At 37.3% G+C, this 21,486-nt stretch overlaps 1 protein-coding gene across 2 annotated transcripts in view; it reads right to left on the bottom strand.

Moving 5' to 3' along the window:
• Nucleotides 1-21,486, bottom strand: part of PTPN4 (protein tyrosine phosphatase non-receptor type 4) — a 109,400-nt gene that overhangs the window by 58,306 nt on the left and 29,608 nt on the right. For both annotated transcript variants that reach the window (XR_010028540.1, XM_063161812.1), the window contains exons 2-5: nt 12,516-12,670; nt 5,899-6,006; nt 3,005-3,047; nt 2,830-2,908 (exon numbers count right to left, since the gene is read on the bottom strand). Coding sequence is in view for 1 of the 2 variants with exons in the window: in XM_063161812.1 (XP_063017882.1) it covers nt 2,830-2,908; nt 3,005-3,047; nt 5,899-6,006; nt 12,516-12,670 (385 nt within the window). In the remaining variant the exon portion in view is untranslated. The remainder of the gene's footprint in view (nt 1-2,829; nt 2,909-3,004; nt 3,048-5,898; nt 6,007-12,515; nt 12,671-21,486) is intronic.

Genomic DNA, 21,486 nt, shown 5'->3' on the forward strand with positions numbered 1-21,486 from the left:
GGCAAATCACACCTGCTAAAAAGCTTCACTGAACTAGAGATTGCACTGGGGTGCCAAACAAGATTTATCAAGGTGGCAGGATATTAGCAAAAGCTTAAACTTTCAGAATAAAAATCCCTGTAACAGAACATAAAACCTGCTGTAGAATTTGTCTCCACTGCCTTTTAAATATTTTATTAAAAGTGTCACTGAGTGGCAAATTTAAACATCATTCCTGCTTTCTTATAAATTTAAACCCTACATTATTACTATTATAATAATCACCTGGTCTTCTTTGTGTAGTTCTGATTCAAAAGCTGGGCTATACCCATTCATTACAAACATCAATATTACATATGAAAAGCACTAAATATTAAATATTTATTTCACAGTAACAACTTCAACTAAGAAATTAAAGCCAAAATATATCACTTTATTACATACAACATGACTTCTCCTTACTGTGTAGTCTCCAGAAAGTGGATTATCTACGAACATTTACAAATATTCACAGAGAAATCCAATTATTTACAAGCTATATAACAGTAGAAAGCTATACATATATATATATAGATATATAAAACACATATAACTAGTTTGTAAGAATATAAGGGAAAAACATGTGTGAACTGACAAGCAAAGATTAGTCCATGTGCTCAATCCCTACAAAAACATCTAGAGATGCTTTAACTGACCAAAAAGGCAAGAAGCTTTGTTTAAAAGATATTAACCTCAAGAAGTTAAAACTTAGACATTCTCCAGACTTTGGAGATCTCAAATATTTCAAATACTTAAAATGCATATTGAAATAAAAAAACAGATGAAGCAAATTTCTTAACTGATTAATAAATGCAATAAATTACAAGTTAAATTTATATATTAAATGGATATGCTTCACATGCTTTTCTTGAGCATCTCTTCACAAATATACAGCTGCACTTCCATTTTATTTGGATTTTTTTGGTATAAAGCTTTAGTAGAAATATTTCCTGGTACTTAAAGGACATCTTGATTAAGGCACACCAAGCAGAATTCATCTTCTATCCACTGTTTTCAGTGAAGAGTGAGGTTAATGGCTTGTGAGCCAATCACCAGTTTGGACACTGAAGCCTCACATATTATTGAGCAAAATGGGAAATCAATAGAAGCTTTGGCAAAGCAGATCTGCAATAGCCTGAACAACAAACTCCACTAAAGCAACAAAGGCAGCACTGCATGCCCATGTTTTCATCTTGCTTATATAGCTATAGCCAGAGAAGGGCAGGACAGAATTACTGCTAATGGAGTCAACGTTAACAAGCAATTCTCCCTGCCAGGAGGAGCACTAATGAAGCTTCATTCCCTCCCCAGCCAAGTTCCAGGCAAAGCTCTGCAGCACACACTGAGCTCCTGCTGACCTCTCCTGACCCGGGGCATTCAAACCTGCCTCGCTCACGGGAACCTACAGAGAGCTGACGAGACACTGAAGCTTTCCCTGACAGCTCTTCCTGCTGCTACATGTGTTGAGTCATTCCTCTGTTCTCACAGAATTTGTAAAAACTGAGCACTTTGGAGCAGTCTCAGCTTCAGCTGGAATTGTCAGAAGTTTGCACTTTCTTTTCTTTCCCTTTTTTGAGGTGGGAATACTGATTACGTGAAAGGCGCATATTTGTGACATGGCATCCTAACTTCACTCCAAAGAAGCCCATGGATAATATCTCTCTCTTTATAATAATTCCAAATACAAATGAGTTTTCTCAGGGGCAATTAGGCCTATTAGCAAAATAGGCAGAGCTGACCTAGATACAGAAACCATACATTATTTCCCATTTAAAAGAAAGCTGTATTTATAGCTTTGTATTTAGAGAATAGTACTTCTCCAGTTCTCTCCTTCTTTATGGTTTACTTCACACTGATCAACATTAATCCTTTTTTTCATCTCTTGAGGAATATTACATATTTTCCTTTAATTCAGAAAACATGTTTGTCATTATTCATTATTTTGATAGAGTAAATTGGCAAATTTTCCTAGAGTAAATATTTCAGTAAAACAAAGTCTCATGCAGAATCTCTGGGAGTCGTTTTAGTGAATTCTGTCTGCATAGATATGTGCAGAATTTTGTCCAAAATATGACAAATTAAAGGCAATGATAAACAAATGTGGACTCAAATTGCCACAGTTTTGGTACTCAGGTTTCAAAAGCTATCCTCAATAATTTTTTTGAATGGGGCTGACCTGTTTTCAGAATGGCCGACATCCAAAGTTCCAATCTGTCGATTCATGCCATTTTTGTAGAGGACCAGAAGTAATTAAAAATATGGAAAATTTGAGGCATTTCTTCAGGGACTAATTGCAATTCACAAGCCTCTGATTTTGATTCACACTGAGCATTTTCTTTAACAGATTTCAACACACTGCTATCAAAATAAACTTATGTGATTCAAACTACAACTCCAACCACAGAGATTAATTTTATTAGTTTTAAGTAGAAAACTGGGGAGGAAAACATGCAGAATGTTCAGCAACTTTTTAGTCACTGGGAAGGATAGAATTATAAATTTGTACTTATTGGTAAATACTGGGATTAAGTTCTTCCTTTTTTCTCTATTTTCCCTTTTCTGTTTCTACTTGGTAGCATCTGCTTCATATAGTTACTTCACTTTGCATATAAATTCATAAGTTTATTCACAGATGCTTTTTGTTATACTGATTTGGTACAATTACATAGCTCATATCTGTAATTATTAGACAAAACTTAGAAGCTTGTACATACAACAAAAATGAGTTAAAAGAAAATTTCCATGTTATAACTTAAAGAAATTAATGACTGTTCTAGAGAAGTATTTTATTGACAAAGCAATCAAACCTACCTTGTATATTCCTCTTGGAGCTTGTTTGGGTCACCTACAAAAAACTTAACTCTGAAGTTCAGACTGTGAGGAGATCCTCCTATGGTCAAGAAAAGTTATTTCTAATTAATCAGGGCACCCTGGAAAAACAGCATAATAACAATAGATGAATTGACGAAATACATACATTACTCACTTTTTAATTGTTTCCTGATAGGTTTGTTTGGATCCAACCACCTCTGGAAAGAGACAAATTGTAACACAAACTTCAGAGAAACAAAGTACAAATCACAGCCTTATACATCAAGAAACTGGTGCTTTTTTATTACTTTGTACTTGGTTTTTACCAAAATACCTCACTGGCATACACAGGGTTATTACTGATTCTGGAGACATCACCACTATCATCATCAACTGCTGCTGCTCAGCTTTCCCCAAGATTAACCTATGTTATGTTGTTCAGATACCTGTTTTACAGCAGTAATTCCCCTTTGAGTTGCTTCCATGATTGTCACAGGAGCCTGAGAGAGGTCAGAACCCAACTATGTTGTGTTTAACAACTGTCAGCTACTCTTTAAGAAGAACCACCAAACCTAGTGAAGAGCTGTAAGCAGGCTCATTTACCCAACTCAGAAGTAATTTAACTACTTCCAGTACTTCTGACTCTGGATTTTGTGAGTGCCACATCCAGGGAGTGATCCCACTGGCTCTGTCAGCCTCTGTCAGCACTGCTACATCACTAACTGGATCTTGGAAGCCAGAGACTCAGCACTCAGCCTCCTGGATTAAGGACTACAGAATAATTTTACTGAACAGTTCCAAATATTGATTATTTCTGCAAGAGAACACTGCTGTGTACAGGCAGAGCTTTATAAAAATCAATGTGGCAAATTTCAGCTGAAAGTACAACTGCCTGCAAAGTTGTTTAAACCACTGCCCATCAGCAACCCAGCAGTCTCTGTACACACCAACTCAGTCCAGGTGCCTCCTAAGTCTATCTTTGGTATAAATACTGCTCTATTCCTTGAGCTGCCTTGCAAGGCAAGCCCACAAGCCTCAGGAAATTGTTATATGGGCACAGTTCCTAAGCAGTGACAGACACCTACCCCTTACAGCCTGCAACCCCCTCACACTTATCACAGGGCTTTTTAGTTTTTCAGGTGAGGGATAAGGAAGCAAACACACAGGTACCTGAGCTACCTAACACACACTGTGGATCTGAAGTTAGTCCTGTCATTTTTGTCATTTTTTAATTCATTAGCCTGAAGTTAGTAATTTTTTCATGAGGAATAACAAATAATGATGACTAGATCTACATGCTGTATCCTTGTAGCAGTCAGCTCAAAGGGAAGTAAAGAGACTGTTTGATACAGCCTCAAAAGTGTGAATACCTGAAAAAAAAGCCTCATGCAGGATCAATTAACTTTGAAGACTAAATGTAAAAGCTTAAAGAACACTCTAGCTAGGGATATATAGGTAATTTATATAAGAATCTTTCAAAACATGTCAACAGATACTTTTTTTCCTTTGATATTAATATTATAAGAAAACACAAAGGCTCTGCAATTCATGAGATCCATGTTTAAACACAATGCTAGAGGTTTCACACTCAATCAGCAGAATCCCGTTTTCCTCATCATCATTATCTGCTGCTGCATTAACTATATCTTAGCAATATTCTGCTGTGTTATTTCACAAATAACTAGAATATTTGTCAACCTAATATGGTTTCCTTGTCCAAATGAACCAAGTGTAAAAGTAAATGTGTATCAAAACCTGAAATTATTCAAACCCATGCATTCTTCAAGCTTGCATGACTAATATAGGTAATATTTCTTTTTAGCTCTGACACACTGTTTTCATGGCAACTAGATAGTGCTGAAGAGACAAAATATTTAGAAACTAAAAAAAATTTAAAAAAACTTTAAAGTATGTGCTTGTACCAAATATCTGTTAAGTCACTGCTTCAGACTAACCCTTAATCAGATCCTTGTATTACAGTGTTGTGCTCAGCTGCTCCCAGAGAGATAAACTAAAAGAAAGAGAGCTTAGAGGTCTACCCTTTGGAAAGCCAGATAAATTTCTGTATGTCAAGTGAAATAATGAGCAATACTCAATTAAATACTTTTAAAAATATGAAAAATAATTCAGCCTTTTCTTCTGCTTGTCTATGTTTTTTAAGCCTGAAACAAAGTTTAGAATAAAAATATTACAGAGGCAGTCCATCAATGTCTTAACAAAACTGTCAACAAGTGAATGTGGCTGACTTTTGATGTACAAAGTGGGAAGTAAGTTTTGACCCCATCATTGTGCTGCACATATAATAAGAAATAGGTAAAGAACTGTCTTACAAGCAATAATGATTAGCTAAACTGCACTTTGCAAAACAAGTACTGACTATTTGATACTTATAAAAGAAAATATCCAAGAAGTGCTCTCGAGGCAATCAAGATCCCAGTAGTACCACTGTAACTAGTGCAGTGAATGTTACATTTGCATCTCTTAGTTTCTACTCAAGATTTACAAAGTTTCAGTTGTGTAGAATTTCCTTTTAGTTAAGCCCAAGAACTGTTGAAAATACTAATTTCCAAGGGAGTCCCTCATTTGTTAAGCTGATGAGATGACTGCCCTTGTCAGATACTGGACCATACCAAGCACTACTGAAAGATCAGCAGGTATCTGGGTTACAAACAGAAACTTCATACACAACAAAGTAAAACCCCCTCATTATTCTGTAAGTCCTAATGACAAATACAACCACAAATCTAAAACAGATTCACTTTTTTCTGACAATAATAACACAATCTAGTAAACAGATATAACAAAACAAGCAATATCCTTTTAAGATATTACTTCATAAGCACAGAACTCCATATTTTACTCCAAACCAGGGACTATTAACATGCAATTTTATTGTAACTACAATAAAAGATGATAGAGGCCCTCACAAATGACACAGCTGGGGAGGATAGCACAATCTTGCCACAGCTTCTATTTACCTCTCTTTAAATAACACAAACCACAGTGATGAACATGATTATGAGTTTTAAAGACTGTACTTATAAAACAGTTTTATAAGGGATAACTTACAGGGTTATCAGTAGATTCATCAGCCAACTGTAAACCAAAGTAATCTCTCTCTGTCAAATCGAGATGCTTGAAGACTACGTCCAACAGAACTTGGCCCTGATCGTGTTTCTGCGGAGAAAAAATACAGACCTCTTTTTTAATCAATAAATATATATAACTGGACACACAGATTTCAGGCAGGTAGAGCACATATCAATTCTTTCAGATGTGCTCTAGCAGCACTTTTTAAAATATCACAAAGTGTATCCCAGCAGCACTATTTTTAAACAAGCTTCATCTCTTTTTGAAACATATGTAAGGAAATCATTTTTCTTCTCTGTCATTTTCTGACAGTAAGAACTTCTCACTTCTCAGCTAGCTACATGATTATTTCTGAAAGCCTTTTATTAGCCAAATTTGATATTTAAAAGGAGAGCAGAAAAGGAAAAAAACCAGTCAGGAATTAATAAAGAACTCCGTGCAAACATGAATCTTGTTTGGGTCACCGAATTCAAACATACAGGTCCTACACAAAATATCCTTCCTGATCTCAAAATCTATTCCTGACTTTAAATGAACCAGCATGTTGAAAATGTTTCCAGAGTTTAATAGCAGAGACAGCTGAAACAGCCAAATACCCAACCAAGAAGTATCATTTACATACATTCTAAGACAGCACTTCACTCTATTTTAATTAACTCAAGGTAACTGAGTAGCATCACACTTCTTTTCAGAGTCAAGTGAACAATCTTGATTTCCACTACAGGGACAAATGTTACCCACAAAATGATATAAAAAGAATCTGTAGTTGTTAGTACCCAGCAATTTTTTGCCTAACCTGGAAATACTGCCAACATAGTAACTGAAACTCTGAGTGTGCCATTATGACAGGACTCAATAAATACATTTGGTGAAATCTGAAGGGAGTTTCCCAAAGAAGTTAAAAGTGTCATAGCACCTTGAAATACAAAAGACAAGCAAAATTCTGCAAGAACTGTCAAATAAGAAGAAATGTGAAAAAGATGATTGATACATTTTCCACCCAGATTTTCTACTTTCTGTCACCAAGCAGAGAAGCTTCTAATAATCTTCTAGGTGCCAAGTATTATTGCAGCTGCAGTGGATTTGATACATCTTGCCTTGTTTACTGTAGGCAGTAAGAATAATTTTAGAGTTTTAGAACAAAAATCCCTGCTGTTCTGCCCCCAAAGGACCCTGGTTTGCATAGAGATTACATAACAGTTTACCTTTACAGCTGTTGAAATGGAAGTATGCAGCTAAAAGATCAAGATAATGTTGCAAGAGTTCCATTAATACCCATACAAGAGAAAAATCGACACATCTACCTTCAGATATCTGTTAACATCTAAGAGCATCCTATCAAAACTAACTTTTTTTATTCAGATGAAACTACACTGAATTCAACTGAAGTTTAATAAACTGTCAGAGGCAGCTGTTTGAGCCTAAAAACTCCAAGAATCAAGATAATTTATTTCAAAATAATAAAAAAGTAGAGAATAATTATACACAAATTATGTCTGAAATAATCCCATGAGGACAATAATACCCATAACTTTGCATAGATCTTTAAATTGAAATTACATAAGGGATATATTTCAGGTCCCATATAAATTTGGCTAAATTGAACTGACCTAAGAATTCCAGTATTTACTTTGCAAAAGACCTCATTTTGCCTTAAATGGTACAGAGAAGATGTCTTACAAAATGTAGGAGCACCATTGATAAGCAGTCCACCACTGAAAAATTTACTTTACAAATTACTAAAAACAAGCAAAGAAAAAAACAGATGTTAACACAATAAATGTACAACGGCATAAATGCATAAGGCATTTCTATATACAATCCAAATATAGTCACTTAAATTTTTACTAAATTAGAAGTTTCTGTAATATTTTGAAATAAACCAATAATCAGTACAGTTTTTACAGCAAATAAAGCTAATTTTAAAATTACATAGCAACACTAATTGCCTCTTGGCATTTTTCCCACGTAGATTTAAATAAGAACACAAACTAAGAACTTACAACAGAAACTACCAGAAATGGGAGATGGGAGATGTCTGGAACCTAAGTTTAGTCTTGCAATTACCACAGCTGATATGTTACTTCCTCTAACAGCATGCAGATACCATCTCTGTAGCTTTTTTCCAATCTAATCCTGCCAATGTACACTGTTTCTTAAAAACCCGAACAAATGTTTCCTAATGAAAAAGCTTAGAACTGGCTGATCAGTTTGAGTTAAGAAACACAGAACATCATTCCACAGCCACAAGGAAGGTATTTTTCCCGCAATTGAGCGGCAAATTTGGTAAGAGAAGACAGGTTTCAACATGAAGCATTTGTTTGGATCACAATGTTTTACTTAGTGCAAAATAAAGATAAGCATCTAGCAAAACCAGACCTTAGCTTAACCCATCTCTGATATTTATGTAATGATGTTGCCGCTTGCCAAAGCAGGTGAAGGTCACAATTCTGCTTGTTGAGAAAGATCCAAAATACTTGTAATACTATCATAACATTGAACAGCTGCTCAAAAATATGAAAAGTATGAAAGCAAGTTTAAATATCTGGGGTTTTTTATAAAAAAGCAAACCAAATAAATGTAAATGAGCATGATAAGAAACTTGTTTTGTTGCTACAGATTAAAGTTAAACATTATTTCTTCATAGAACAAGAAATAATGAAAACATGTATGAAAAATGAGAACTAGCTAAGACAAAACCACAAGAGTTAGACACAAGAATGTCCATTTTTTTCTGAATTGAAGAATTACAGGGTTATATGCACTTATTAGTTATTGCTGGAGACAGAATGTGTCACAAATTTTGGCCTCTTAGGCCAAATTTGACATAGACACTAGACATCAACACATGAACTGCATTTTATGAATTATTTTAAGAACTATATATCTAGTATCACTAGATATATACAGATTAATTTTTTAATTGCAAAATGATTGTCACTTGTTCACACGCACCATGTGTGAAAATTTAGGCAGACACCTGCAGGGTTACACATTACACAGGTCTGATGCCTGCTCAGCAGCTCCCAGCCTCTCCTCAGTCCCCATTGCTGACGCTCTGGTTTTGCTGCTGCCCACAGAACTGGCTGCACCCACAGCAAACAACACAAGACATTGCTGCCGTGTCAGCCCAAAAAAATTTGGATTTCTGATGCCAGAGGAAGAGGATGACAGGTTCTGGGCTTCCCTGGAGTGGGTCACAGCTCTGCTGCTCACACATTTGTGGGAGGCTGAGCTGCTCCTTCACTACCGGCAACACAAACCCTTTCCCTTGCAGCTCACCACAATGCCTGGGCTGATGCTCCAGGAGATGCACTCCCCAACACTGCTCAACTCTCTCCTTTCCTTCTACAACTCATGCTATAATTTTTTTTTTTTTTTTTTTTTTTTTTTTTTTTTTTTTTTTGTCAAAGGAAAAAGGGCAAGTATCAAAGTAATGCTGAAGATTAAATTACTAAGAATTACTAAAAACATCTAAAATTACAGAGGGGTGGTATGGGGTTTTTTGCTTGGTTTGTTCTTTTCTTGTTTGGCTTGAGTTATTTTACAGGTTTTTACATTTTGCTTCCATCAGAGTGTAAATTCATTAAGTTTGAAGTTCTGGGATAGTGAAGGCTCCAAATTGAAACATTTGTCCACGACCATTAGCATTTCTCACAGAACAACCCACCCCATCTACCTTGACATATTGGCTTTCAGGGAATATAAATAAGCCAGCCTGTATGGAAAAGATGTAATTTTAGGTATTTAAACAAGTAATTAAAACAAATTAAAGTAATTTGATCTCGAAGAAACAGTTTTATGGTAATGCAAATCATCCTGATCATGTTGTTAACTCACATCAGCCTTCCTTCTTCCAGCTACCTGCTCTACTGAAGTCTGCTTTTCAGGATGGAAGGAGGATTTCTTCATTTGGTAAGCAGAGCATTTTAGAGAAAGGCTTTGTACTCCTCAAACACAGGCACAGGTTAATTCCAACTGACTCTTCTGCCTGGAACCAGTGCAGCCTTCCCTGGCTACAATCCATGGGGATTATCTGGTTTGATTTGTTATGCTCTCTACAAGGTAAGGCTTAGCACAAAGGTGCCTTTTGTTCAGATCAATGGAAAGGGCTGCTTGAATTGTGAACTTAGAACATCACATAAATTATCAAGAGACATTGTCTGTGATCAGCACTTTGCTGTTGGAGAAGAAAGAGCATTTGAGTACATTTTTATTAACACACCACTGCATCCTCCAGATTATTTTTACAATCATTAGCATGTAGAATACCTATAGCAATCACCAGGAGAGAAAAAAAAAAAAAGGTGCTAATTTATTTGATGTTATCTTTGTTCTTCCTATTTTGAAAACAAGTCCATAAATATTTATGGTTAAGTATAGTGTCAACCACAATAAAGTAAACCAAAGCTATAAAACCTGAGAACCTGTATGGCATGTAGGTTACATTTGCTACAAATGAATACTTTATTACTCCCTATTTGTGAAAAAACAGATTGAGGCTAAGACATGGGATCAAGATGTTCAGCACCAAGGAACTTTTTATTCCCTAGACTCAGTTTTAATAGACAAACTTGCAGGCTGATCTGTATAAGCAGTAAAGCATGATCCATGCAACTAAAATATTTAGTACACTAGGGAGGTGGTAAGAACATATTACATAATTTTTTCTTGGGAGAGACAGAACAGACATTTGAGGATTTATAGCTGGTGATTCTGCTTTTCTTAGAGGCACTAGTATCCTCTAAAAATGTATAGCTTTTGAACACCTAGATCAGAAAGAAGCACATCTCCCATACCTACTGCCCAACAATTATTCCTTATTCTTCCCTATTTTTACTTTCTTCATAAGAAAAAACCACAAGACAGATACTTTAATGGAAAACTCATGCACCTGAAAGGAAAGATGACAACCTTTAAAATTTCTTATGCACTTCTAATGCTTTATATCCAACTACATTTTGCACATACTGCTTTTTGGCAGGCAGTATAGACTGGGAAATGTTAGCAATGATGAGAAGTTAAGAGATACAGAAAAGGGGAAAGGATATAGAAAAAATTATCTCAGAAGGGAAAGGAGGCTTGATGTTAATAAATTCAAGTCTTTAAAAATCTGTCCCTCAGCTCCATCATCCAAAATTCCCACACTTTACTACTCAAAAGTCCAGGAAAATTAAGAAATTTTTGAATGGACTACAAAAATGCCTCAAGAGACTATCCTAAACCCTTCCATCTTGACTGACATATCTAAAACAAATAACCACCAGATCTGCCTCTGAACCTTAAGCTCTGAATGCTGCGTTCTTGCAAGTTTTTGCCACATAACAGCTTTCACTTATGACCAGCAGCTCCAGGCTCTAACCACTGATTACAGAATAGAAAAAGGCAATCTCTCTCACAAATCTTCCCTGAAACATTCAAATATATCAATATCCTTGCTGAACACTGGGTATCAGAATCCAATATAATTACTGAGCATTAGGATTTCTTCAAATAGTCTGAATTGTATTTGTCCATATGGATTTGACAACTGCTTCACTTTCTCCCTCACTTCCCATCTGAAGTGTCACAGCCTTATTTGATACTCCTACACTCCATTTGCTGAAGTTCAATTTCCTTCTGAAAAATTGTAATTATTATGCCACCTGTTAACTTTCACCATCACATTATTCAACCTTTCTCTATATAAGTCATCAATTCTATGGCTTTCAAAGTAAAAGCAGAGTTCTACTACCACAGGAAAACCTACAGCTTCTTTCCTGTTGAGTTCTAGTTCTTCTCACACACAGATGACTTTAAATGTTTTAATGTTTTCTTGTGAAGTCCTTGCCTATTTTTCATTTGGTTTTTTTGTTCCCCCTCAGGAAGCTGAAAGAAAGGGTTGCACTCATGTAACATATACACAACATCATGAACATTTTTATTAGAAAATGGGATGAATAACCTATTTTAAATTCTGGTTCATGTGTAAAAGTTTTTGATTTTTTCCATTAACAGTTCTCAGTATTCAGCAACCAGCTTTCCATTTTCCTTCCTGTCATTCTCATTAGTGTAGTAGAAGGCAGTGAGCTGAAGTGAGGGAAATCACAGAACAATAACATTATCTGAGGAAAGCAAAGAGCAGGGAGATACTTCTAAGATGGCAGCTGTGACCAAGTATAACCATACAGGTGATTGAACACAGTCAGTTATACACCTATGGGAAGAGTTCCCACTCCACCTTACTCGTGCTCAAAATACAAAAACCAGAATGTAGCAGAACAAAAGCTGCATTCAACTCAATGGCAAAACTGTCCTCCATTTCCACTGGACAACTTTAATCCATGAAGAGAATTACTAGAAATAGATTACGCTCCATACACTGGATTTTGAAATGGAGATATGTTAGTATGACAGAGGATGCCAGAATGACTAAGTTCCCAGTAACTGCACACATGTACAAGCATGCCTGCCTGAACACAACTTCCCCTTCTATTCTCTACTTCACACAGTTTGAAAGTCAAACTGCAGCCCTACAAAGGCAGAAAAGGAAAGCAAGCTGAGGATATTGATCTGCAATAAGGCAGATATGGATGTGCAGTAAGAGCAGTACTTACATTAACTCTGAAAGCCTGTACAGTGCTGTCCAGGAGAAGAACGTTGCAGAGCACCTCCGTATGCTGCCTGTCCCGTGCCAGCTCAGACGCTCGGACATTGTAGGTTCTGCCAGCAGGCAATCGGAAACGTGCGGTCATTACTGTCCACACAGGGGCTGCGGGCAAAACCAACACAACACTCACAAAGAGCCAAAAATTGCAAATGCAACAATGCCTCACTTCAAAGAAAGGTGAAAAGACAGCAAGTCCGTTATTTAAAAAGTCCATTACAGACAGAAGAAAAGTGAATACAAAATTCACAGTAGCCAATAAGAAAGCAATGCCTCACATGTTACAACACAACCTTATACCAAAATACTCAGTCCTTTACTTTCTGCCCATTGTCCACACCCTCTCTATTTTAAGGTTGTTTTGTGGGTTTGCTGTTTTCTCGTTGGGTTTTTTGTTTGTTTTCAAAGATTCACAACAGCTTTTTCAACTCACAAAGCTTTGTAATTGCTAGGCATTATGGCTACTAGCTTCCTGATATTAGATGCAATTAAGTAACTAATTTCAGTGCAAAACAGCAAAAAATGCTTACATGAAAAGCTTTATGGAGAAAAAGAAAACAGCAAACAAACCAGACTTTGATGCATTATTCTGCAAGGCCTGTGCATTCACTGTAAAATCACAAAATATGAGAATGTACAGTGGAAACAAAAACATTAGCATCCTTTCTTCCCCCCCCCCCCTTTTTTAAATTACAACATGAATAGTTTAATGTTTGTCAAACTACTGAATCTTCTGTCTATGTCAATTTGATTGGATTTAGACATTTAGTTTGGGAGTACAAACAATTCTCATCCTCTCAGAAGCAACCATGACCATCACAAGTGTATGCCCTGTGCTGAGAGCCAATAAATAGAATGCAAGAATTGACTTCCACTTTTCTAATCTAAGATTCTTGTGATTATCATCCAGCCCCAGCCCAGCAAAGTCCTTATGGGCCCACCTGAAGCTATCAGCTCTATCCAATGATACCAGCTACTTTCTCAAGTGCCTCACAGGATCAGAGCCTGTGATTCACTTAATTACACACTCAGCAAACTATTTCTACACCCTTTGACAAGGGCGTAAGCAAACAGAAAGTTTCATAACTTAAGTAGAGAATATATTGAGACATAAAATTAAAACACCCTAAGAGTAGCAAAAGAACACAGGTACATTCAAAACTGAATATAAAGTGATTGATTTTCCTGATCTTGCATAAGATTATGAAGCCTTCAAACACATCTACATATTAACTTCACATTTATGGAGGGGGGCAGGAGCATATGATGACAAAAAAAACCCAAAAAGGGACAATTCAGCAGAGGACAGCAAACATTCCAGCAGTGACTAGAGAGCTTACATGGACCATAAGAGGTATCTATGCTCCAATATACATAAATGAAGAGGGAGGGGTAAGAAATGAAAGATCAATGCCTCCTACATAGTTGGTAACTCAGATAGGCTCTCATGGGAAAGTGGAATACCAAGAACCAAGCGGGGACTTGGCGGTTCAATCATCTTCCCACTGCCTGCAGACAACCTCCTCAGCAACTGCCCTCTAAATCCCTGAGGTATTTTGCTTTTCTAGATCACATCTTCAGCTCTTTAAGTATGACCACACACCTGAGACATACAAAAATCTGCTTGATGGTCATCCATCCTTGCAAAATGCTTGTTCTGACTTACTCAGCATTTTCAGATTAACTAGTACCTTGCTTCCTCACCAGACAGCTTTTTTATTTTGGCTACTCAGTCACTGGCTTCAAAACTGAAATGCTGTATTCATGTAGAACTACAGCAAGTTTATTTTTGTTTTGCTAAACCAACAAGACAAACTGAATGATACAGACACCAGATAAAGCCACCAGCTGCTAAATTTATGACTATGTCTTAATTAAAAATTTATGAAAAATTGTGTCAAAACATTAAAACTCTCAAGTAAACCCTAAAAACAAAGTCCATCTGACAACTCCTCAATGAAAGGCTGCTTCTGCTCTACCTTCTCCAGACCTCAATAATAAAAAGCAGGAGAAAACCTTTAAACACCAAATAGGAATTGAACCTCCATATCAGTGATCCAAGCCAACCATGTAACATTTCACAAACAGTGTTTTGCCACACAGACACAATCTACAAGCCTTACTAGTCATAATGGCATAAAGGTTGGCATTATCAGTGCAGCTACACAACTGGTAACTACAGCCAAAATGTTAGGACAGTATCTGCTGCTGAGCTGAAACTAAGAAGGTTTCAGGAAAGCACACAATTTGATTAAAACCAGTTTCTTTATACCACAGAAACAACTCCTTGATAAGTGTAATATACAAGGATTTGAAAAAGTTACAAATACACCAAGAAACAGTGAGTGTCATCTTCAGAGTGCTTTTCCACAAATACAAACACTAGTGCACAAAGGACTGTTCAGCTTTCAAATTTAAGTCCTGCAGTCCTCACAAATGCATTTGGTAGTGAGCTGGGAGAGTCTAACTCAACAAAGCATAGTTTTGCAGCAGAGGAGAATAAAGGACTTGTTTAAAACTAGAAAACAATCTCAAAACCATCATGTTTTAAGAGAAGAAAAAGGTAAGTCTCATCTTTTCTCCTGTTCTTTCCTCTATTTTTGTGATATTTGCTGATCAAGACAAAAGCAGCCATACCTTTTCCTTCCTCATTGCCTTAAACTAGACAGAAAACTGGGTTTCAGACACAGCAACAAATCCAAAAGAGTGAGCAAAGAGAAATCATCCCTTAGTGACCCTCAAAATCCTTAACACCATGAAACCATTCACTCTGTCCCTTCAACAGACCCAACCTGCAGATCTATCAAGGTTCTTGCTGTAACATAGATCATCTTTGCTCCAGCCAAACAAAAAAAATATTGCATAGTTACAGACAATGACGGGATTTTTCTCAATGTACATAAATGAAATTATCAAATTCCAGAAAGAGGCACTGTATTATGAGTTTGCTATGGAAATAGGAGCAGCTATACTAGGCCAGAACAACAGCTGATGTAGCTTGCAGACTGGAAGGGCAATGCCTTCTCCACTCTCTTTAAGGAAACAAACAGGACACACACACCTCTCACGCTGTTCCAGTCTGGAGTTTAGCATCTTCCTGGTGTGAAGCTCATGGCACCACCATGCTGGACATCAGTCATTCATGAACATTTTCTTCATGGATTTATGAAATTTTGGTTTGTACTTTCAGATTATGCAATAAAACATTATATTCTATGTCCCATATAAAATACACAGTAGCTGGAACCAACATCTCATAGCAGACAAGTTTCTTGCATGAAACTGAGAGGTTTTTGCAACTACAGAGCACAGTTTTACAAGTAGAATGACTCAAATCCTGAAATACACCTACAAAATCAAAATAAATAGCCATGAAACTAATAGAGAGGAAGGTGACAAGAGACTGATTGTTTTCTCTTATCCACATTCCAAGTTTATCTTTCCCTATATGTAGCAAAGAAACTATGGAAGAATGTAGGGAATATGTTAAAACACCTTCACCATCACATGCACTTACAAAAATACTCCTCCTTCTAAGACCTGCCAGGGTTATTGCACAGAACTGCTCTGTGGCCAATCATGTGCACACAACCCATATTTAAACCTCTATCAGCACATGTACACTTAACAAAAAGGACGTGGTTGTTAAGCACAGACAGACCCTGCAATTACTGGTTTTACTGACACAATTGTTTTACAACATAATTGGCCCCAAACTGTACCCATATCATCTTTGGGACTTCTTTCTTTCAGAAATACATACACCAAGAACACAGACAGTATTATGTCTCCCAAACATATATTGCCATTCTTGCTATATATTTTGAAAATTACTAATAGTGAGATGGCTAGCTCTTGCTTGTAAGGTTACAAATTACAGCTGATTTCCTAACAAATATTGATATATAAAATGAGAAAATCTGATGGAAATTCAGCTACACTCATTGCATACTTCTGCAATAAAAATATTATAGCTAATGTTAGTAAGGAGGAGAGGATTTCTTTAAGCTCCAAAGTAAAATCTGCATCCCCAAAAGAAACAGGAGTAAAAACAAAAGCTGAGATTTAACCAAAAAACCAGTTTGAGAACATCTGGCTTAAACAGCAGGTTAACTTCAGCAAGGTACTACTGTGTGGGCATATCCATGTTGTGGGCAGTGCCACGGCCACTTAATGCTAAAATATTTTTATACATGCAAGTGGATTATTTAAACCAGACTTATTCTTTGCATATGATGAAGGTTTTCTGCTTATAATTTTTCAGCATCTTCTGGTAAGCATGTAATATTTATGTGAATTAACAGTCTAAAGAACATGCTGCTACAGCAACTGGAGGAGGACAGAACTCGTGCAAAGTAACTCCTCTTACCTCTCAGGTCTGTGGAGGGAGTAAGTTGTACATTTCCTGCCTGAGCTCAGGTTTCAAGTGGTGAAGCAATTCCAGGGAGTGTTCCCTATCAAAGGGCAGAACATTCCTGCAATACTGGCTTGGTTAGGGCACTAAAGAGCACACAGAAGCTTCACAAGTGAATTTTCGGCCTCCTTTATTCTTTTACGTAAATGTATACAGTATAATGACAATTTGCTTGGGCATACAATAAACTGACTGATTTTAAGCAGCTTAATAAATAAGCAGTTGGTTAAGCAGGTAATTAACTGAAATTTAATTTATCCAAGAGTGCAGCCAATTTGCTGACTTGATGTGAACTTTCTTTAAAAGAACTCTTGATGTAATGCACAGAAAAACAACCACCCTTAACACATTACTGTATGCACATGTGCATGCAAAGACATGAGAAATTTCATTTTTCATGGCTCATCTAAAGCAGCTAAAGAAGCTCACGCATTGTCAGATTTCCATTTGTTTAGGAGTCTGTATTTTAGCAACCCAGAAGGCACAGATTTGCACTGTGGCCCACCTGCTCATTTGGGTGTAACACAGTACATCAATTTCCTACAAGAAGCAGGAAAGTAGGTCAGACTCATAGAAGACCCATGTCCTTAAACATGATGCAGCTTGAATATATTAAATAAAATGCAGACCCCATTGTTACTAAAATTATCCAGACAACTTAATTACATATATATAACAAAAAACCACCCTTTTAAATGTACAAAGACAACTATGAAGGTTTAAACAGAATAATACAACATACTGTAATTCAGACAAACACTGAGATACACCTAGAGCCCATCTTCACAGAGGTTTACTGAAAACACATTAGTGACACTACATTAAATGTTTCAATCCAAACTAGTTTGAAAATGCTAAGCATTAGCTGGTCATGCATTTTCTGAGGGAATTCCACATTAAATCCAAAGAAATTGTTCTTTCCTTGTTTTTTGTCTTTAAAAATTTTGTTTTGAAAGCTTTCAACAATTCTGATGCAGTACACAGCTTCAGGACATTGCTTATAAATGAAAGCAGAGCAGAAATGCATTTTCATTTAAGTGACTCGACCCATGCACTACAATCCTGAAATTGTTCCTATGAGAGTTGGACTTGATGATCCTTGTGGGTCCTTCCCAGCTCAGGATAGTCTAAGATTCTGTGATTCCTTCCTGCTTTATGCTGACCAAATAATGGAAAGTATCATTAAAGTTGCTATGTAAACACTGACTTATTTCACTTTGCTGTCACAGGTACAAGGATTCCAGCAAGACTTCTGGCCAGGCAACAGCATCCTTAATGATTCCAGGCTCTATCAAACCCTTTTGTTTTATTTCAAGTTTATTTAATATCAGTTATATATAAATCAACCACATTCATTCTACATAAGGAAGATAATATAATTCTGAATAGTTATCATATGGCCACTTATTAAACTTTTCCTAAAGCTTCACTGAAAAAGAGGGATATCACATCTTTACTGTAGACCAGCTATTACTCTGACCATACAAAGTAACTACAGCCACTGGTCCTTCAGTGCTACTGTGTTCCCAAACAGTCCTGGGAAGGGCACTGGGTACAAGAAATGCCTTTGGGAGCTATGGAGCTCAAGTTCCCCAAACCCCCAGTACTTCTCTCCACTGGTGGGTAACCAGATTGTGCTCTTTAGCCTGGTACCTGCATGGGCTGCCAGCTGCCAACTCCAAACTCTCCTGCTCCTGGGTCAGGCATTCCTGCATCCTCCCTTACAGCCTGGCACTGAGCAGTCTCCACGCTTCCTGTGCAAAAACAGCACACAAGTTGAGCTCATCTGCAGCTGCTTCTACACATTCCTCCAAGATCTCTGCTATCTGCAGACACTGAGCTGCTTGAGCAAATCCCTCATGGATGCCGGAAGTATAGAACAGTAAAGGAAAGTCCTACTTCACTTCTCAAAGTCACCAAGAGAAACATACCATGTTCTCCTCAGAACATCCATTATCTCACCTGCATTTAAATGCATAAGCAACTCTTACATCCTCCTTTCCCACATCCTTAGTCATAAGAAGAGCCAAATCTAACAAAAAAAGCATTAGTTCTTAGTTTATATGACATTTTCTGAAAATATTGGGCCAAAACTTCAACAGCTGAGAGAAAAGAAGTTGAATTTAGCCCCTCTCCTCCACCATCAGCTTCTCCTATACATGAGCCAATAGCAGAGAACTGATTTAATATTCTAGTCACTTACTCAGATAAATTTCTAAGAGTGTTAATGCATCTCATGAACATGAGGATTTCATAGGGTTGGCTGTGGATCTCAGTGCAGCCTTGATGCCTAAATTAATAAGCATTCTCAGTAAAAAAATTACTCAATACCTCCTTGAATAATGCTTTTTATCTACTTCTCTGGAATGAAATTTCAAATTTGAACAACTGCTGTGTGATATCAGCAAGATGCTCACTGTTATAATCACATAATTACTGATAGAGACAAAGGTTAAAGATGAAATACCTTGCTCTGTCACGCCCAGATTTTCATACTTTCTAACATAAAAATAATAATTAATGAGTGTTCAATCACTCTACACAGGATCTGTTAGAGACAGCTGGAGGCTGTACACCAGAACACGGCAAATTAGTGAGACAGTACTGTAGCATGCCACTGTTTTCTCTGAGAAATAAACTATTTGGACAATTTGACAACTCCCTCCCTTGCTCCTCCCTGCCCCCAAGAAGAAGGGCACAGCTAACAGAGAAGCCTATTATAAATGACACTCCTATCTAATTAAATGTCAATACTCATTATGCTTGATCTGCAGGCACCACACTCACAAAAAAGCCTCGCAAATTCAGCTGATCCCTTTCTCTGGTTTGAGTTGGAAGCAGCAGAGTACAGAAGACTGGTATCTGCTTTGCTCCTGCATGCAACATTTCAGGAAACACATAACAGCACGATAAAATCCATTAGTTAGAGATTACAACACCTACTGGCAGTTTAGGAGCAATATTAATAAATAAAAGAGTTCTTAGAAACCACACCATCAACACTGACCATTATTTTGAACTTTTGAACTTATTTGAGCACTTTCTGTGCTCAGTCATGTTTCACATGCAGACAATAACCTTTCCATCCTCACTATCCAGGACTCTAGATGAGATAACAGCCTGAGAAGATTAAAATTTCTTTAGCAAAGAAAAAAGAAGTAGAAAAATAAAACAGGCAAATAGACTTATACATTCCAAACAGCTCAATATGGTTCAAACCCATTTTTAAGCTTCAAATTTAGTCTTAGTGAACACCTGTCCAAATACATTACAGCTTTGGATTGTCAGAGAGGCTGAAGAAACTCAACCAATAGACTAAAAGTCTGGAACCAAGAAAAAGCTAGGATTAAAACAGTCAGACCTTTCCCCCCCAGCCCTTCCTACTTCATCAGGGCCCCCCATCTCCTTTTTCACTGCATCAGTTTTACAGGCCATAGTGTGAACAAATGCAAAGACAACAGAAAGCCTCCTTCCAGCTACTCCTGGCAGCTCACGGCTCAGTACTCAGTGCCCTGATGATAACAATGCTGCAGAAGAGACAAGACCTTTCACACAATATAAGAAAAATGCCTGGAGTGCACATGCCTTAAGGCAAAGCTTCACAGGGAGCACCTGTGGTTATTCACAAGCAACACAAACCCATCTGTCCTGCAGGTGACACACTGAAGCCACAACCAGAGTGGAAACATCACATGAATTTGTGCAGCTCTTTTGGTTCCAACCTGGAGACTTTTCATTTCTAGGTGCTATTCAGGGGTTAGGGAGGTTTTACAGAGCAAGTCACACATACATGTGAACAAGATGTGTGAAGAACCTCACATGAGGTTTCAGAGATTACTTTGAGCAAAACCACAGAAAATTTCTCTGTAATATGCAATACACCCTACACACCTTAAGGACCAGAAAAAAGAGCACATCTATCCCCCTATTAAGCAGTGGCCTATAGCTGATCTTCAGGAATCACCTGAGCACAGTGTGACTGCTTTACAGAATGGCTTAGGGAGCCATACCTCGGTGTGAAGAGACAGAGAGAAGGCAGCTGAGGCTAGAAATGCCTTTATGTGACAATACTGGTATCATGTAAGGCCTGTCACATGGAAACACAAGTTGATGGCAAGCAGCAGCTCCAGCAGGGCCAGCCTGTGAGGCAGTAAGGCCACAGAGAGGGAAGAGGCCCCGGGGCACAGCTGAGGCCACTTCAGGGAGGCAGCAAACACACACAGACACCACGGCAGCAGCAACCCACACTCCCAACGAGCCACTGAGGGTGCAAACAGCAAAGCCAGCAGGGGACAAGATTAAATCTAACTTTATTTTTTAAAAAGCCAATCAAACCCTGTGGGAAAGGCAGATAGCTGAAGCAGTCAGTAAAGGATTTGTCTGCCAGGAAAAACAAGAACAGGAAGAGGAGCAGTGTTTAAATATCACTAAAGAGTGATTTCAACTATCCTCCTATATTTAAAAATTTTCTAAATTAAACAAATATGCAAATGCATTTATAAGACAT

This window comes from Melospiza melodia, chromosome 8 (genome assembly GCF_035770615.1).
Source record: "Melospiza melodia melodia isolate bMelMel2 chromosome 8, bMelMel2.pri, whole genome shotgun sequence".
Taxonomy (NCBI): Eukaryota; Metazoa; Chordata; class Aves; order Passeriformes; family Passerellidae; genus Melospiza; species Melospiza melodia.